The sequence below is a fragment of the Indicator indicator genome, chromosome 25 (assembly GCF_027791375.1).
Source record: "Indicator indicator isolate 239-I01 chromosome 25, UM_Iind_1.1, whole genome shotgun sequence".
NCBI lineage: Eukaryota > Metazoa > Chordata > Aves > Piciformes > Indicatoridae > Indicator > Indicator indicator.
In genome coordinates, this window is record NC_072034.1 from 1,823,853 (window position 1) to 1,838,171 (window position 14,319).

Below are 14,319 nucleotides of genomic sequence, written 5' to 3' on the forward strand. Positions count from 1 at the left end.
CCTAACCTTTGGATGAAAAAAAAAAAAAATTTTAGCCTGGTTGGCTCTTCCATGGCAACCCAAACTCCTGAAAGCCATGCAGCATCAAAGCCTATGGTGCTTCCAATTAACCCCACCTCAGTCAAACTCCTGACTTGGTTTCACCTAAACCACAAGGCCAAGGAAAATGGCAATGTGGGGGGAGGGAGGAGGGTTACACATATATCACCTCCTCATGTAAAGATCACAGATCTAAACGTGGGCACAAACAGGCAGAGTTAATCAGCAAATACTGCTGCTGAAGAACACCATCAGTGCTGGAGTTATTCAAGAGTCCAGGAGAGAGATGCTGGCAAACTCCTGACTGCTCCTTGAGAAAGGAAGCTGCTGCCCCAGGCAGCACACTGCACTCTGCCAGCTCCTCTGCCAACCGGCAATCAGCGGTCCTGCTCAGTTTCCACTGCTCACTACTTAGATCAGGGAAGGAGCTCATCCTTGAGAGAAAGTTGAGACTTTCTAACCAAAGATGGACTTCAACACCACCCACAAAATAATCCAGAAGATAATGAAAGACTACTTACATTTATATTAGACACTGGACAGTCCTTTTTGGCAAGTTTAAAGGCAAAGTAAGATACTTGAAAAATGTCAGGTCTCTGTTCTTGATCTGGTTCAAGCATATATCCTGCAAAAATTGAGAAGACCAAATCATCACTGCTGGATATCACAAGGCCTGTTGAGGCAGTGTGCTACCTGCCAGGGAAAGCCCAGCAGCTCCATCAAAAGAGCTTATCCCAGAGTTATTTAGGTTGTTATGCTGGATTTAGATTGGTGGTGGGAGGGTTTTTTCCCCCTAATAGGTTTTGTCAAGTCAAATAATTTCTCAGGTGTCTCAAATACAGCTGGAGCAGATGTATGCTGTTGGGTATTCTGACACTCAGCTCTGCAGAGGGGGCTAAACTGAAGCAGTAATTAACTTGAAGGAGAAAAAACACAAACCCCATTTGTAGTACCAGGTGATAATCCCCCTCTGCTCTGCTCTCCTCAGACATCACCTGCATCACTGCACCCAGTTTTGGTGGCCCCAGCACAGGAGAGACATGGGAAGTGTTACAGCAGGTCCAGAGGAGGCCACCAAGATGATGAGAGGGCTGGAGAACCTCCCCTGTGGGGACAGGCTGAGACAGCTGGGGCTGTTTCAGCCTAGAGAAGGCTCTGGGGAGACCTTAGAGCAGCCTTCCAGTACCTGAAGGGGCTACAGGAGAGCTGGGGAGGGACTTTGGACAAGGGCTGGGAGTGACAGGACAAGGGGCAATGGCTTTGGGCTGGAAGAGGAGAGATTGAGACTGGAGATTAGGATGAAATCCTTGACAGTGAGGGTGGAGAGACACTGGAACAGGTTGCCCTGGGAGGTTGTGGATGAGCATCCTGCTCTAGTGGGAAGTGTCCCTGCCCATGGCAGAGGGGTTGGAACTGGACAATCTTTGAATTTCTTTCCAATTCAACCCATTCTATGAACCTAGGAATTTTCTAGGGTTAATACAAAACTCAGAGGAGCTACCAGAAGATTCAGAGATAATTCTAACTGAATCAGACTAGAGTTCTACATCCCTTTGTGCCTTGCAGGTTTAGTTGGCTGTGCACACTTCTGCGTATTTAAAAAAAAAAAATGGATAAAAAGTTTTGTTTTGTTTTTTACTGACAAGACACAGAATTTCTGATGTCCCTCACAAATATTAGGTTCCCAGCTTGGTGTTTTTCAAGCAAATAGCAGTTTCTTCATATTGTTTCCAATGTAATCCAGAGTACACAATCAAGACATCTTGCCTAAAGGGACATAGAACCTAAACAGACAGTGCAAGGTATTTTCTAAACAAGCTAAGCCCCTAAAAATATACCCAGCTACAAAAAAAGTGAACCTATGAAAATGTAAATTCCCAGTTTGGGTGGGAAAATGGAGCTCTGCTTCTGTACCTTCCACTAATACAGCCAACCTCAAACAAATCCTGCAGTAGTTTTTGTATTATCCAGACAGATCTCACCATTTTCCTGTGAGATGTGGCCAATACAGTTGTCAGCAGGTTTTATTTTTAATGTGTTTTACAAAATAAAGCAAATTTAATGGTGCTGTCACTGCAAGCTTAAGTGGAAACAAAGCACTCTGAAGTGATTCCTGTCACTTGATTCTAAGGAGGAAAACACTCAGCTTGCCACTCCTCACCTCCCACCTTGTCAAAGAGCTCAGATGCAGCCAGAAGTCCCTGAAGCATCCTTTATGACCAACTGCAGCTTTTTTTGGCTTCCATTCCAAATGGCAAGAGGGGAAGTTTACATTACAAGATGCTTCCCCACCCACATAAATCCCATGCCAGTAAGGCTCATCTTGGCACAGCAGTTCATTCAATCTTAATAAATCAGCATTCAGACTCATAAGGAGACAGGATTAAAACCTGTACTCTTCTGAAAGTATTCCTGTGACACAGAAGCGTTTAATCACCAGCAAATTAATCTCATCTTGGCAGTTAGTATTTGCAGGAGGTAAGTGCTTAGGGAGGTAGCTGCTGTTTCTCAGTTACCAATGTGGGCTCAAGAAAGTGGTTTGGATTTGCTATTTCCTGGTCTATAAAAGCATAAATGGTGTGGGTCAGCACATCCAGAGCTTGGAAATAAATTATAAGCACTCCTATGCAAACTTTGAGCTTGTCATATTGGCAGTCACATTCTTTTAAGTTATCTTTCAGCTTTGAGCAGGTTAAGACAACTGTTTTAAATGTTAAATATCTGAGGGCTGAGGGTCAAGAGGGAGGGGACAGGCTCTGCTCAGTTGCCCCCCTGTGATAGGACAAGGGACAATGGATAGAAACGACAGCACAGGAGGAACTTCTTCACTGTGAGGGTCACAGAGCACTGGAACAGGCTGCCCAGAGAGGTTGTGGAGTCTCCTTCTCTGGAGATGCTCAAGACCCATCTGGATGTGTTCCTGTGTGACCTAGGCTGGATTCTATGGTCCTGCTCTGGTAGGGGTGTTGGACTCAAAGATCTCCAGAGATCCTTCCCAATCCCTAACATCCTGTGATCCGTGGAAGCACCCATTCTGACTGTACAGATGAGCTTCTGGATCTCTGTACCTGCTTAGCCCCATAGTTGTGTTGTTCAAAATTCTCCTTCAGACTCTTTATGCTTTCAGGCTTTTGCCAGTGTTCATGCCTGACACTTTGGGTTACACAAACTTTATTAGATACTTGCTGTGCTATAAAGCATGAAGCTGCTATAAAATGCTCCCCCCAGTGCAATTCACCTCAGTACAACATTTGGTTGCACTTCCAATTCATCTAAGCACAACTGGCCAGCTTGGAGAGAAAAACAACAGTCCGTGCAACTGCAGGAGCTGTAAACAGATGGTAGCCAGGAGCAACTCCCACTGCTCAGCTCAAGCAGCCAGCCAGCCTGCAGCACCCAGCCCAGTGAGATCCTCTGTGTTTTAATGGTTTGATGAGGCAGAAGTGCCCCGGTACCAGCCACTTACTGATCAAGCAGTGCATGCTGTGGGAGTACCGGGAGCTGTCAGGGATGGTAAAGCTTCCATCGCAAATAGCAACTTGGCTTTCTCCAAAGGGCACTGAGAAGAAGCAGAGTTTGTACAGCAAGCAGCCAAGTGCCTGTAAAACACAAACACAGAGGCATTGGGAAGGGATCAGAGTGAGCCTTGCACACAGTAAATGGCACCAACCAGAAACAAATGGGATCCTAGTTGCAGCTGCTGCTTACAATGCTACGTAGGAGCTGCTGGGGATGTGAAAGCTGACACAGGAAGCAGTTCTAACAAAGCTCTTTCCTCACCAGCTCCTCTGCCAGACAAGGAACTACCAGAATCAGACAGCATCTCAAGAGCTGCGTTCACACTGGCACATCACCCAGAGATACCACCAGCACCTCGGCTGAGTTCAGCCCTTCCTGACTTCACTGCACAGCACCCAGTAAAACACCTTTCCTTGTCATGCTGCCAACAGGCTTCCTCAGGAAACCCCTGGTGAGTCTCCAGCAGCAACCTGAGCCAGCAGAAAGGAAAAGAATTTTCAGTCATGCCCCTCTTAAAACAATCATCACACATGGCATTGGTTCTGGGAATGGAAGATGTCACCACCAAAGACACTTCTGCTGCACTCTGCACTGCACAGCTGCATGGCAGGTATCACTTTACAGGAATCATTTTGTCAGCTGCTTTTAACTTCCCACACAGCTCTTCCTTAGTTCCCTATTTCAGTGTGCCTCACTTTTTGCTTACCCAGATATCTGCCTTGGTAGTAATTGGTTTTCCTCCGTAAAGGTTGATCATCTCAGGAGCTCTGTATGACAGTGTTGTGTACCTGGCAGCACATGATTAAAAGAGGACAGAGGTGAGCACTGTGCCTCAGAACTCCAAGAGCATTTTGCTGCATCTGCCACCCCCCACCCCCCATTCACACCAAGCCTCAGGGACGTGCCTGGGCTTAGCTCACACGATGCAGGTCATCTGTTTCATTTGCAGCATCATGGAAACTATCTGGATTAGCAACATACCATTATCACACACAAGAATAAATGTTAAGTCAGCTAAATCTTGCTTCTCATGCCACTTCCCCAGCATATGTACTTGTGCCAGTCACTCTGCTTAACTACTGTAAATAATCAGCCAGGTGAGAGATGTCATGCAAGGATCCTACAGGAGTATTCCCTGTGGCACACTGAAACGTGTAGACCATGGGCTTTCAAAAAGCTAATCTCAAAATAATCTCTCTGAAAGTATACTTCAGAGATGGGGAAAACGCAAACACAACATCCCCCACACTCCCCATATCACTAACTTGGGAACAAGCAGCCTGCATTTACTGCTCTGCAGCAGCCAGCCTTGAGGGGGCAGGCCCAAACCAATCCTTGTTTTCAAGAGCACTCCTGTAGCAACAGTTACAACATTCCTCTGATAAGTCTTAGGAGTATGAGCATGGACCTCACTGTAGATCATTCCACTACTGACACCAGTTCCCTTTTTCTCACAGCATGAGCTGTACCAAAACAGCACAGATTTCCAATGACTCCTACAAAGGCCAGCAGCCAGAGAGGTCTTGTTCAACAACTGCATTTCAGGAATGCTTTTTTTCCTTGCAGTTTTACTCTCAAAAGGCTTAGTTTTGCAAATGCAGTCTGTGAGTAACTAAACCACATCAGCTCAAACCCAACTATGAAGTGCAGTTCAGATCAGTAAGGCAAATGCTGGCTGCACAGGAGTGCAGGGAGCCTCCCAGCAGCACAGCCAGTGCTTCTGGCAAGCCACTTCAAAGGCAACTTACTTCTTAATTTCTTCCTCAACCACATTCACACCATCTCTCTGGGGATGAAGATACTTGTTGGTGGCACTGCCGAAATCACAGAGAACATAGTTCCCATTATCATTTAACAGTAGATTCTCCACCTGGAGCAGAAATCAAAAGACAGGAGCATTGGGTGTGAAGAAGTGAACTATCCCCTACTGTCTCAGTCCCTTCTAAAGCAGACCATTGACTTGAACCCAGAAGTTCCTTCTGCTAGGGTCCTACCTTCAGGTCCCGGTGAATGATTGGCGTTTTGCACTGATGCAGCCGGGCAACAGCTTCACAGGTGTCACAAAATATCCTCAGCACTTCTGCCTCAGTGAAGCCTGTCTGCAGGCGCTGGTTCATCTGATTCACAACCTGCCCAGCTAAAGAAACAAGGCCACTGATTATTTTTTGTCAGTAGTTCCTACCACATACAGATGTAAAGAGCTATTTGTATGTGGAAAGTCCCCAAAGAAGATGCAAGGAAGTTTTCTGCACTCACTACAGTTAAATAAAAGATAGCTGGCTCTCCACACTTGAGACAGAAAAAGCCCTGCCTTGAATTAGCACACCAGAATGCCTCTATGAATGAAACCTGTCACAAAGAAAGAAATCTAGAAACTCCCTGGTTTTACATCTGGTGTGAAGCAAAGCCAGATGATGAAGTCGGGCCACAGGACTTCCAATACCTGAAGGGGGCTACAAGAAAGGGACTTTTTAGGGTGTTGGGTAGTAATAGGACTAGGGGGAATGGATCCAAGCTAGAGGAGGGGAGAGTTAGATCAGATGTCAGGAAGAAGTTCTTCCCCGTGATGGTGGTGAGACACTGGCAGAGGTTGCCCAGGGAGGTGGTGGAAGCCTCATTCCTGGAGGGTTTTTAAGGCCAGGCTGGATATGGCTCTGAGCAACCTGCTCTAGTGTGAGGTGTCCCTGCCTACAGCAGGGGGGTTGGAACTGGCTGATCCTTGAGGTCCCTTCCAACCCTGACAACTCTGTGATTAGCATGGTTTTGGCCAGCATTACACACCCCAGCTATGCTGTGCTCATCTGTACCAAGTCACCTGTCAGGTAAGAGTGAAGGAGCTTTAATATCACTATCCAAAACAAAAATAGCAGAGGGCAACAGGAGTCAAAAGCCTTCCAGTCTCTCCTATCAAGCAGTGTTTTAGCTCCATGCTGATTACGATTGTACAAATAATTTCCCTGCTTCTAATCACACTTAATTAAAGCCGTGTGAAACCGACTTAGACCTTCTCAGTGTTCAAGAGCTCAGTGCCTAAGGAAAAAGGCAAACAGAAAAGCAAAAAACCTAACAGGACTGCAGCTGTGAATTTGTCAATGATTTTTTTTCTCTTGGTTGTAAACAATTTTAAGGAACAATCTCAGGTGGCTAATACCAATGTTTTCTCCTGCATTTACTCTGACTCTCACCTCTACAGTACTCCATGAGAATGAGCACCTCCCAGACATTGTCACTTATGGAGTTCACAGCACAATCCAAGTAGCTCACGATGTTCTTGTGCCCAGATAACTCTTTCTGAAAAAGAAAACACAGGTTAACACTTCAGCACAGGAACAGCCACAGCAAAGACAAGACAGCACAAGCCTTCAGACAACCAAGCAACAACTAGAACCTTGATATGCAGGGGATATGGGACAATCACAGAATCACTGTGCTTGGAAAAGGCCTTTAAGATCATCAAACATCAAGCTACTCATTCCCATCCTGAGCTGAACTGCAAGTCTCTTGCAGTTACTAAAATCAGTAGTTGGAAGAAAACCACAACTGCTGTAGTCTAGTTCTAGTACAAATCCAGGAATCTCATAGAATGGTCTGGGTTGGAAGGGACCTCTAAAGGTCATCCAGTACAACCCCCCCTGCAGTCAGCAGGGACATCCTCCACTAGATCAGGTTGCCCAGAGCACTGCCCAGCCTCACCTTGAATATCTCCAGGGATGGGGCCCCAACCATCTCCCTGGGCAACCTGTTCCAGTGTTCCACCACCCTCATAGTAAAAAGCTTGATCCTAACACCCAATCAAATCTGCTCTTCTCTAGTTTGAAGCTAGTGCCCCTTGTCCTGTGCAAGGCCTTTGCAAACAGTCCCTCTCCATCCTTCTTGTAGCCCCCTTCAGGTACTGGCAGGCTGCTATTAGGTCTCCCTGGAGCTTCCTCTTCTCCAGACTGAACACCCCCAGCTCCCTCAGCTGTCCTCATAGCAGAGGTGCTCCAACCTCCTCTACATTTTTGTGCCCCACCTCTGGACCCACTCCATCTGGTCCATGTCCTTCCTATATGGAGGGCTCCAGACCTAGACGCAGTACTCCAGGTGAGGTCTCACCAGAGCAGAGTAAAGGAGCACAAGGTCAAAAGAAAAGGTGGTCTGGAAGCTGTTGTCACTGCAAAGGCACTGGTGTATTTCTATTACAGATGAATGCATTCTCCAGCTCCAGGTGCTGGGCTTCTCACCATGATAGTGATTTCTCTCTTGCAGATGTTGAGGTCTGGCACACTGTTCACGTACATTCGCTTCAGCGCACAGCGTGGCCCTCCGTGGGTGCGCACCAGAAACACGGTTGAGAAGCCTCCTGCAAAAAAAGGAGTGACAAGCAAATGAAGCTACCTGAGTTCTGCTTATTCCTCTGGCCAACATCACTACATGCTAAGAAACAAGTAAGGAAAGTCTGTGTGGGTCACAGCATGAGGAGTACAAACACTTCCAAAAGTCACACAGATTTGCTACCTCAATCCATTTCAGAAAGGTTAAGTAGCCTTGACAAAAGCATCTTAAGGTCCTTACTTTGTTGTTAGACACTAAGTAAAAACAACATCTGAAAAAAGTTTCCACACACAAACACATTTCTAAAGCCTACTGCAAATTGTATGTTCAGGTATCAGCCCTGAAGTGCTTTCAGAGTCCTCCAAAAAGCTGAATATGAAGGTATTCTTCAGATTGTCACAATCTCTAAATCCCCCAGTACCTCATCAAGGTCAGGATTAATTCCTTAATCCTACTTCTTAAAACATAAGAGTTAAAATACTAACCACAGAGAAAGTCTTGAGAGATGCTTAAGAAATCAGCAACTTCTCATTATAGCCTAAGGACAGAAGAACCTCACTGCAAGCCATCAGCTCTGCAGCAGTGTTCTTATTGAAGCCCACACTGAATACAAGCTAAGACTGAAGCACTTCCCCACAACCCTTCCAGCAGCAGCACAAACCATCAGCCATGCACTCCAGCCCACCTCCCAGCTTCCCAGCTCAAGACTGGTAGGCAAGAATCACACAGACAGGAATTCCACACACAAGCTAAGTGGAAAAACACCACTTTCCTGCTGTGTGTGTCTTGGGCTGCTCTGAGCTATGCCCCAGGCCCCCAGCAGCTCCTATCAGCATCACCCCCAGGTTCACAAGCAGACATTTCCCACAGCTCTAACAAACCTGCCTCAGAGAAGGGCTCACCCAAATCCCTACTCTCCTTAACTGACTGCTGTCTGGTGGCAAGCCAGCCCTGAGAACTTTCAAGAGTGCAAACACTCAGCTATACAACCAGGGCTGAGAGGTGTAAATTGAAGCAGGCAGCTGAAACGCTGGTGGTCAGTGTCCCCTGAGGGATCTGCCAGCAGCCTCAGCACAATGCACCTCATCTGCTACAAGCCTCAGGTGCTTCAGCAACCCTGCACACAATGAGCAGCCCAAGGAGCTAAGTTTTCCTGAAGATTAAAGATCTATTATTTTTAACTTAATTGCTTGTTTAGTCACATGAGACATTAGGCTGACAAAACAGAATTGCTGTGAATTTGACTACAACAGTCTCAATTCTGCACAATTATTGTACTTAACCCTAGCATAATACTACCAGGACACCTGCTCCTGAGTTGCTAAAGTTCTGATGCCCAACTCTAGCTGGAGCTGAAAGGATCCTATGGGATGCCCTAGTATCGGCCTGGGAAATTCTATGAAAAGTGATGTGCAGGCCTTCCTCAGTGCAAGACTTTCTGGTACCCTCCTTCCAAGCAAGAGCTCTAAGTTTCAAGCACCAAAAATCTAAAGCAGCACTCAGGTAAAACACAAAAGGCTAACCATGGGTATATAAAAAAGTCTTTTTAGCCAGTTCTAAGGCCTTAAGGTTCTGTATGAGCAGCAAGAGGAAGAGCACAGAACGGCACATTTCTAGTTTCCCTGACAATTGCTTTTATGTAACCAGAGCAGATAGGAGTGGGAAAAACAACCAGCAGAAAGCAGTGAAAAAACCCTCACGGCTCAGACAAGGCCTTAGCTGGCCACGGGGTGGCAACACAACCCCACAGCTGAGCCACCAAGGGCCCTCTTCCCCACTCTGCCACTACAGGACCTTGCCTGTAGCAAGTATCACCACTGTAAAAATCCTTTCACCAAAGTGCCAAGAGGCATAAGGCTGTGCAAAACTTGAGTAAGTGCATTCATGCTTACAGGAAAATTAATAGCCTCCGGTGTTCTGGAGAGCTTCATTCAGCAGCCCCTCTGAACCACTGAACTAAGCCTTTCCAGTTGTTTCTGAAGTTAAGATCTCACTGAAAGCAGCGAAGCAAGCAGCAATTAGTGGTGCAGACATTCATGCTGACTCCAATTAGACGCCGCTGTCTGCCGGGGGAAGGAGGTGAGCACACACATGGCTTCGTCCTGGACAGAATCAGCCAGGAATAAGGAGTAGGTGCCTAGCCCAGAGACTGAAGATTGCAGCCTGGACAGAACTGCTTCCTCCACACAGCCACCGGCACGGGAGCTGGCACTGCACCAGCATTTGCAGAAACTGAAAACACCTTCTCCTGTCTCATCTCAGTGAAGACAGAAAATACACTCAGGTTTCCACGAGAGAATGCATCCAACAAAAGCTTAAAACCGAACTCTGACAAGCTATGGCACAATAAATATGACAAGGGAACTCCAGATGCTGAAGCCACCATCTCCTCAAAGCACTTCCATCACTACAGGGCACTTCTTCAGACTATCAGAAACTTCACCCTTCCCACAAAGTCCTTCCTCCAGAGGCACCATCTCCTTAGCCAGTGCAGATACTGTGCTGCAGGCACTTGTGGGAGTGACAGGCTAAAAGCACAGCCAAGAGTTGGGGTTTGCACAGAGCCCAGGATTTACTTCAAGAGAACAACATTTGTGTCTGTGACAACAAAACCTTCAGAAGCACACAGACCTCGAACATTTCAACGTTGGTAATCAGACTTCAAACACCACATGCAGAGGGGTTGGAATTAGATGACCCTTGAGGTCCCTTCTAATCCTAACAATTCTATGACTGTTGAAAAGCTACAGATGAACAGAAACTTCTGAGGTGGTTTCCAGCCTTATGGGGATTTTTTTTTTTTTTTTGCCCAAACACTCCATTTTTGTTAAAACTTCCACCGGGCACTGACCACAATTCCTGTCTCTGCATTCCCAAAGCACCTCTGCATTAAGAAAGGTATCGGTTTCCCAGCAAGGTGACAACAATTCCTGTACCAGCTGGTGTGCAGCTCATGGTGCACATCAGCCTCCCAGAGCATGGGCTGAAGGTCATCCAGTTTTGATCACCTCCGTAGGCTGCCACCACTTCACTTGCTCTGACACTGCTGCTTGCTGGCACCAGCCACTGGTGCCACATAGTGAAGCACGTTCCATGAGTCTCAGTCACCAACAGAAGGCTCTGAAATGCAGCTCCACAGCCCCATCCCTAAGAGCAGCTGAGGGATGTTGCCTGCAAGCTGGAGAGCTCAGCATTCCCACAACCAAGAGCAGAAATAGCTCCCTACTTCCCCCACAACCCATTTCACACACAGGGCTTCTGCAGCTCTCTGCTTCATTCTCAGCATGCAGACAGAGCATTCCCAGGGACATGCTGCTGTCCCTTTCCCACTGCCCACACAAATTCCCACTGTGACAATCCCAGCACCAGGGCTGGTTTAGACAAGAAGCACGGCTTGCTTCAAAGCAGCATCTGCTCTGCAGGCAGCAGCTGTGGCTGCCATACCCAGAAGACATCAGGTTACAGCCCAGCCGAAGCAGGTCTGCTCTGCACACCGCTGCCTGCTGCCTGGCCTGCTGCTAAGCAGCTGTGCCCAACTTTGATCTGTCCCAGCACCAACCACAGCCCAACTCTGCCAAAAGCTTTGGGACCACTTGGGGCACCCAAGATACCTCCAGTTACTAAGGTGCTCTGGGAAAGATGGACTGAGGTCTGCTATGGCTTTTTGTGAAAAGCTTTCTTACTCCCTAGTGCCAACAGCACTACTCAGGCCCACAGACCCAACTGAAAAAAAAACCAACCAAACAATTCATCTAGGAAAGACAGAAACAATTACGCTACAAAGGAGAGCTTACAAAAGCTAAATGCACAAATCATTTCACTTTTCAGCCATTTAAAAATAATTTAATTGAGACCAACTGATACAGTGTGCAGTCATAAGCAAACCCCACAGATGCCAGAGATGCAAACAGAAACGGATCTTTTTCTCATCAAGCAGCAATAAAGCTTTAAGCCCAGCAGAGCTGACACTTAGAGACTTCATTATGTCACACCCACCTCCACCCCCACCCCGCCTCCTTTGCTGTACAAAGACACTACAACAGTTTCTTTACAGGCACATCAGGAACAGAAGCAAAGCAGCATTCAGCTGGGCATCTCATAGTCCAGTGCTCTGGAACCATCTTCCAGCCTGGGAACACCACCACCTTCCAACAATCCAAGGGTCTTTCAGTGCCTGGCACTTCCAAGATGCACAGTAATACAAGCAACCCATTTACTTTTCAAACCCCTTCTCCCTTTGCAGATGCCCTCCTGGCACATCCCAAACCAGCATGATTTGTCCTTAGAGAGCAAGGCAGCATTTAATTTCATTTAAAGTACCTACAGATGTTCAAAGCCAGGTTGGATGGGGCCTTTAGCAACCTAGTCTAGTGAAAGTGTCCCTGCCCATGGCAGGAGGTTGGACCTAGATGATCTTTAAGGCCCCAACCCATTCTCTGAATCTATGATGTCAAAGCCTGTGTCCTTTGGACAGACCTGCACAGCTCTGCCCAGCACTGCTGGGGGGTTTCCCACTCATACTGCACTGCACCCCTCACAGCTGCAGCCCTAACTTGGCAGGTCACAATATCCTTGGCTGGCATAAACTAGTTCTGAAATTAAAACAAAATAGCAACTGAATTCCAGAAACACAGCCCACATTTCTGGAGCCAAGAAACACTTGTCAGGAGTGACAGCTGTTTGCAGGAGCAAGCAGGATTTTTCTCCAGGAGCCAGAGCTTCACGTCACTGAGGCTCCCCTTTCCAAACAGTAAGATTCAAGAACAAACAGAAACTCACACAACAGAGCCCTGCCAGCCAACCTGAACTCTCCCCTTTTCCTTTTGGCCAAGGTCAAGACCGCTGACCAAACGTTTCCATAAGGGTTATGCTGTGTGATGTAGGCCAGAGCAGTTAATTCAGTGCCACTTCACCCTGCCATTAAACTTCTTGTCTCAAACCTGAGTGTGCTGGACACAGCATGGTACTGGAGATTAACCGAGGTGGTGCCTTCAGGTAGATGTGCTTCCTGCCCAGCTTTTCACCAGAAAGCTTCTCAACTTTTCCCACGCACCTCCAATGAGCACCTCATAGCATCATTAACAAAAAATACTCCAAACCAAACCCACACCACACCAAAACTTCAGGACAGCAGCTGTATCTTCAACACATGGAAAGGGTCTTTCCCCCCCATTCCTCCCAACTTGGATTGTTCACTGAATTCAGCTCTGTCTGTAGTTCAGTCTGAACTAAAACCAAAGGGAGTTAGAAGGCAGGATGATGACAGGAGCTACCAACCCAGACTACAGCTCTGAGGCTATGATCAATAAAACCCATGCACTCATTTCATTTTATAGATTGATCTCAAATGTTACTTGCTAAGCATTTGGAATGCACACAACAGGGCAGTTTAAGAACCTGAATTTTGACCCCAATATAACAAACAAGTGTTAAAATAAACCACAGTTACTGAACAGCTAACTCAGTGGCAGTGAAACATGACACACCTGATATGCAACCACCAAAGCTTCTTTGGAAGTGAACTCCATTGTCTACTGAATGATTACCAGCCAGTTACAAACCCTAACCACGTACCTTTGATCCTGTTTGCTCTCTGGCTTGTCTTCCCCTTTCCATTAAATCATTCTCTTAATTATGATTTCTAAGACATCCAACACCTCCCATTACTAACCCAGCCACTGAGCAGCAGAGCTGCCATGGCATGGAAACAAGGCACAGCATTAGGTGCCCCACTTTGGGCAAGCCCCAGCTCTGCATCACCTTGGAGAAGTGCCACTTGCTGTGACTGAACAAAGGAGTCAGCAGGCCATGCAGAGATCCACCAGGCAGCTCAGGATGTTAGAAGCATCAGACCAAGGCAGATGTCCCAGGAAGTTTCTCTGGGTTGCACCATACACACACTAATTGAGCAAGTGGAAACACAGCAAGAGTTGACACAGACTCACATCTGAGTGCAGCCACCAGTGAACTCACTGACTAGTTTTCATGTATGAGCATGATCAAACTGGATTAACTGGCTGGAATGAGTAATTAATATCTGAGATGATCAGTGTAAAGATTTTCATGGCCTCACCTCATCTTTAAGCACACACACACACATACTTGCAGGCTGCTGAGCTGGAAGGAGCAGAGGCAGAGCTATTTGCCATATGAAGAGGGGACCAATAAACTTGAAGAACAAAATACCTGGGATTCAATCTGCTTAAAGCAATAAATAGAACAGGATTCTGAGTAACAGAGTCTGTGATCAAAATAATTTAAAACCTCTCATCCATCTGTGTCTCAAGGCAGAATCAGTCAACAGCCACAACGCTGAACAAGACAATTTTTCATTAAATGGACAGATCTGGAAGCTCATCTGATTTGGGGTTAGTCTCAAAAAATGGAAACATGAGGACCTATTGACCACCAGAATTTTCTCTTATAAACACAGCTGTATAACCACAT

General features: G+C 46.7%; 1 protein-coding gene across 1 annotated transcript in view; it reads right to left on the reverse strand.

Moving 5' to 3' along the window:
* BMP2K (BMP2 inducible kinase) overlaps positions 1–14,319 on the reverse strand; it is a 41,831-nt gene that overhangs the window by 17,740 nt on the left and 9,772 nt on the right. The window contains exons 2-8 of the mRNA XM_054392312.1: positions 7,782–7,900; positions 6,744–6,849; positions 5,553–5,695; positions 5,307–5,428; positions 4,265–4,346; positions 3,506–3,638; positions 561–664 (exon numbers count right to left, since the gene is read on the reverse strand). Coding sequence (XP_054248287.1) covers positions 561–664; positions 3,506–3,638; positions 4,265–4,346; positions 5,307–5,428; positions 5,553–5,695; positions 6,744–6,849; positions 7,782–7,900 — 809 coding nt within the window. The remainder of the gene's footprint in view (positions 1–560; positions 665–3,505; positions 3,639–4,264; positions 4,347–5,306; positions 5,429–5,552; positions 5,696–6,743; positions 6,850–7,781; positions 7,901–14,319) is intronic.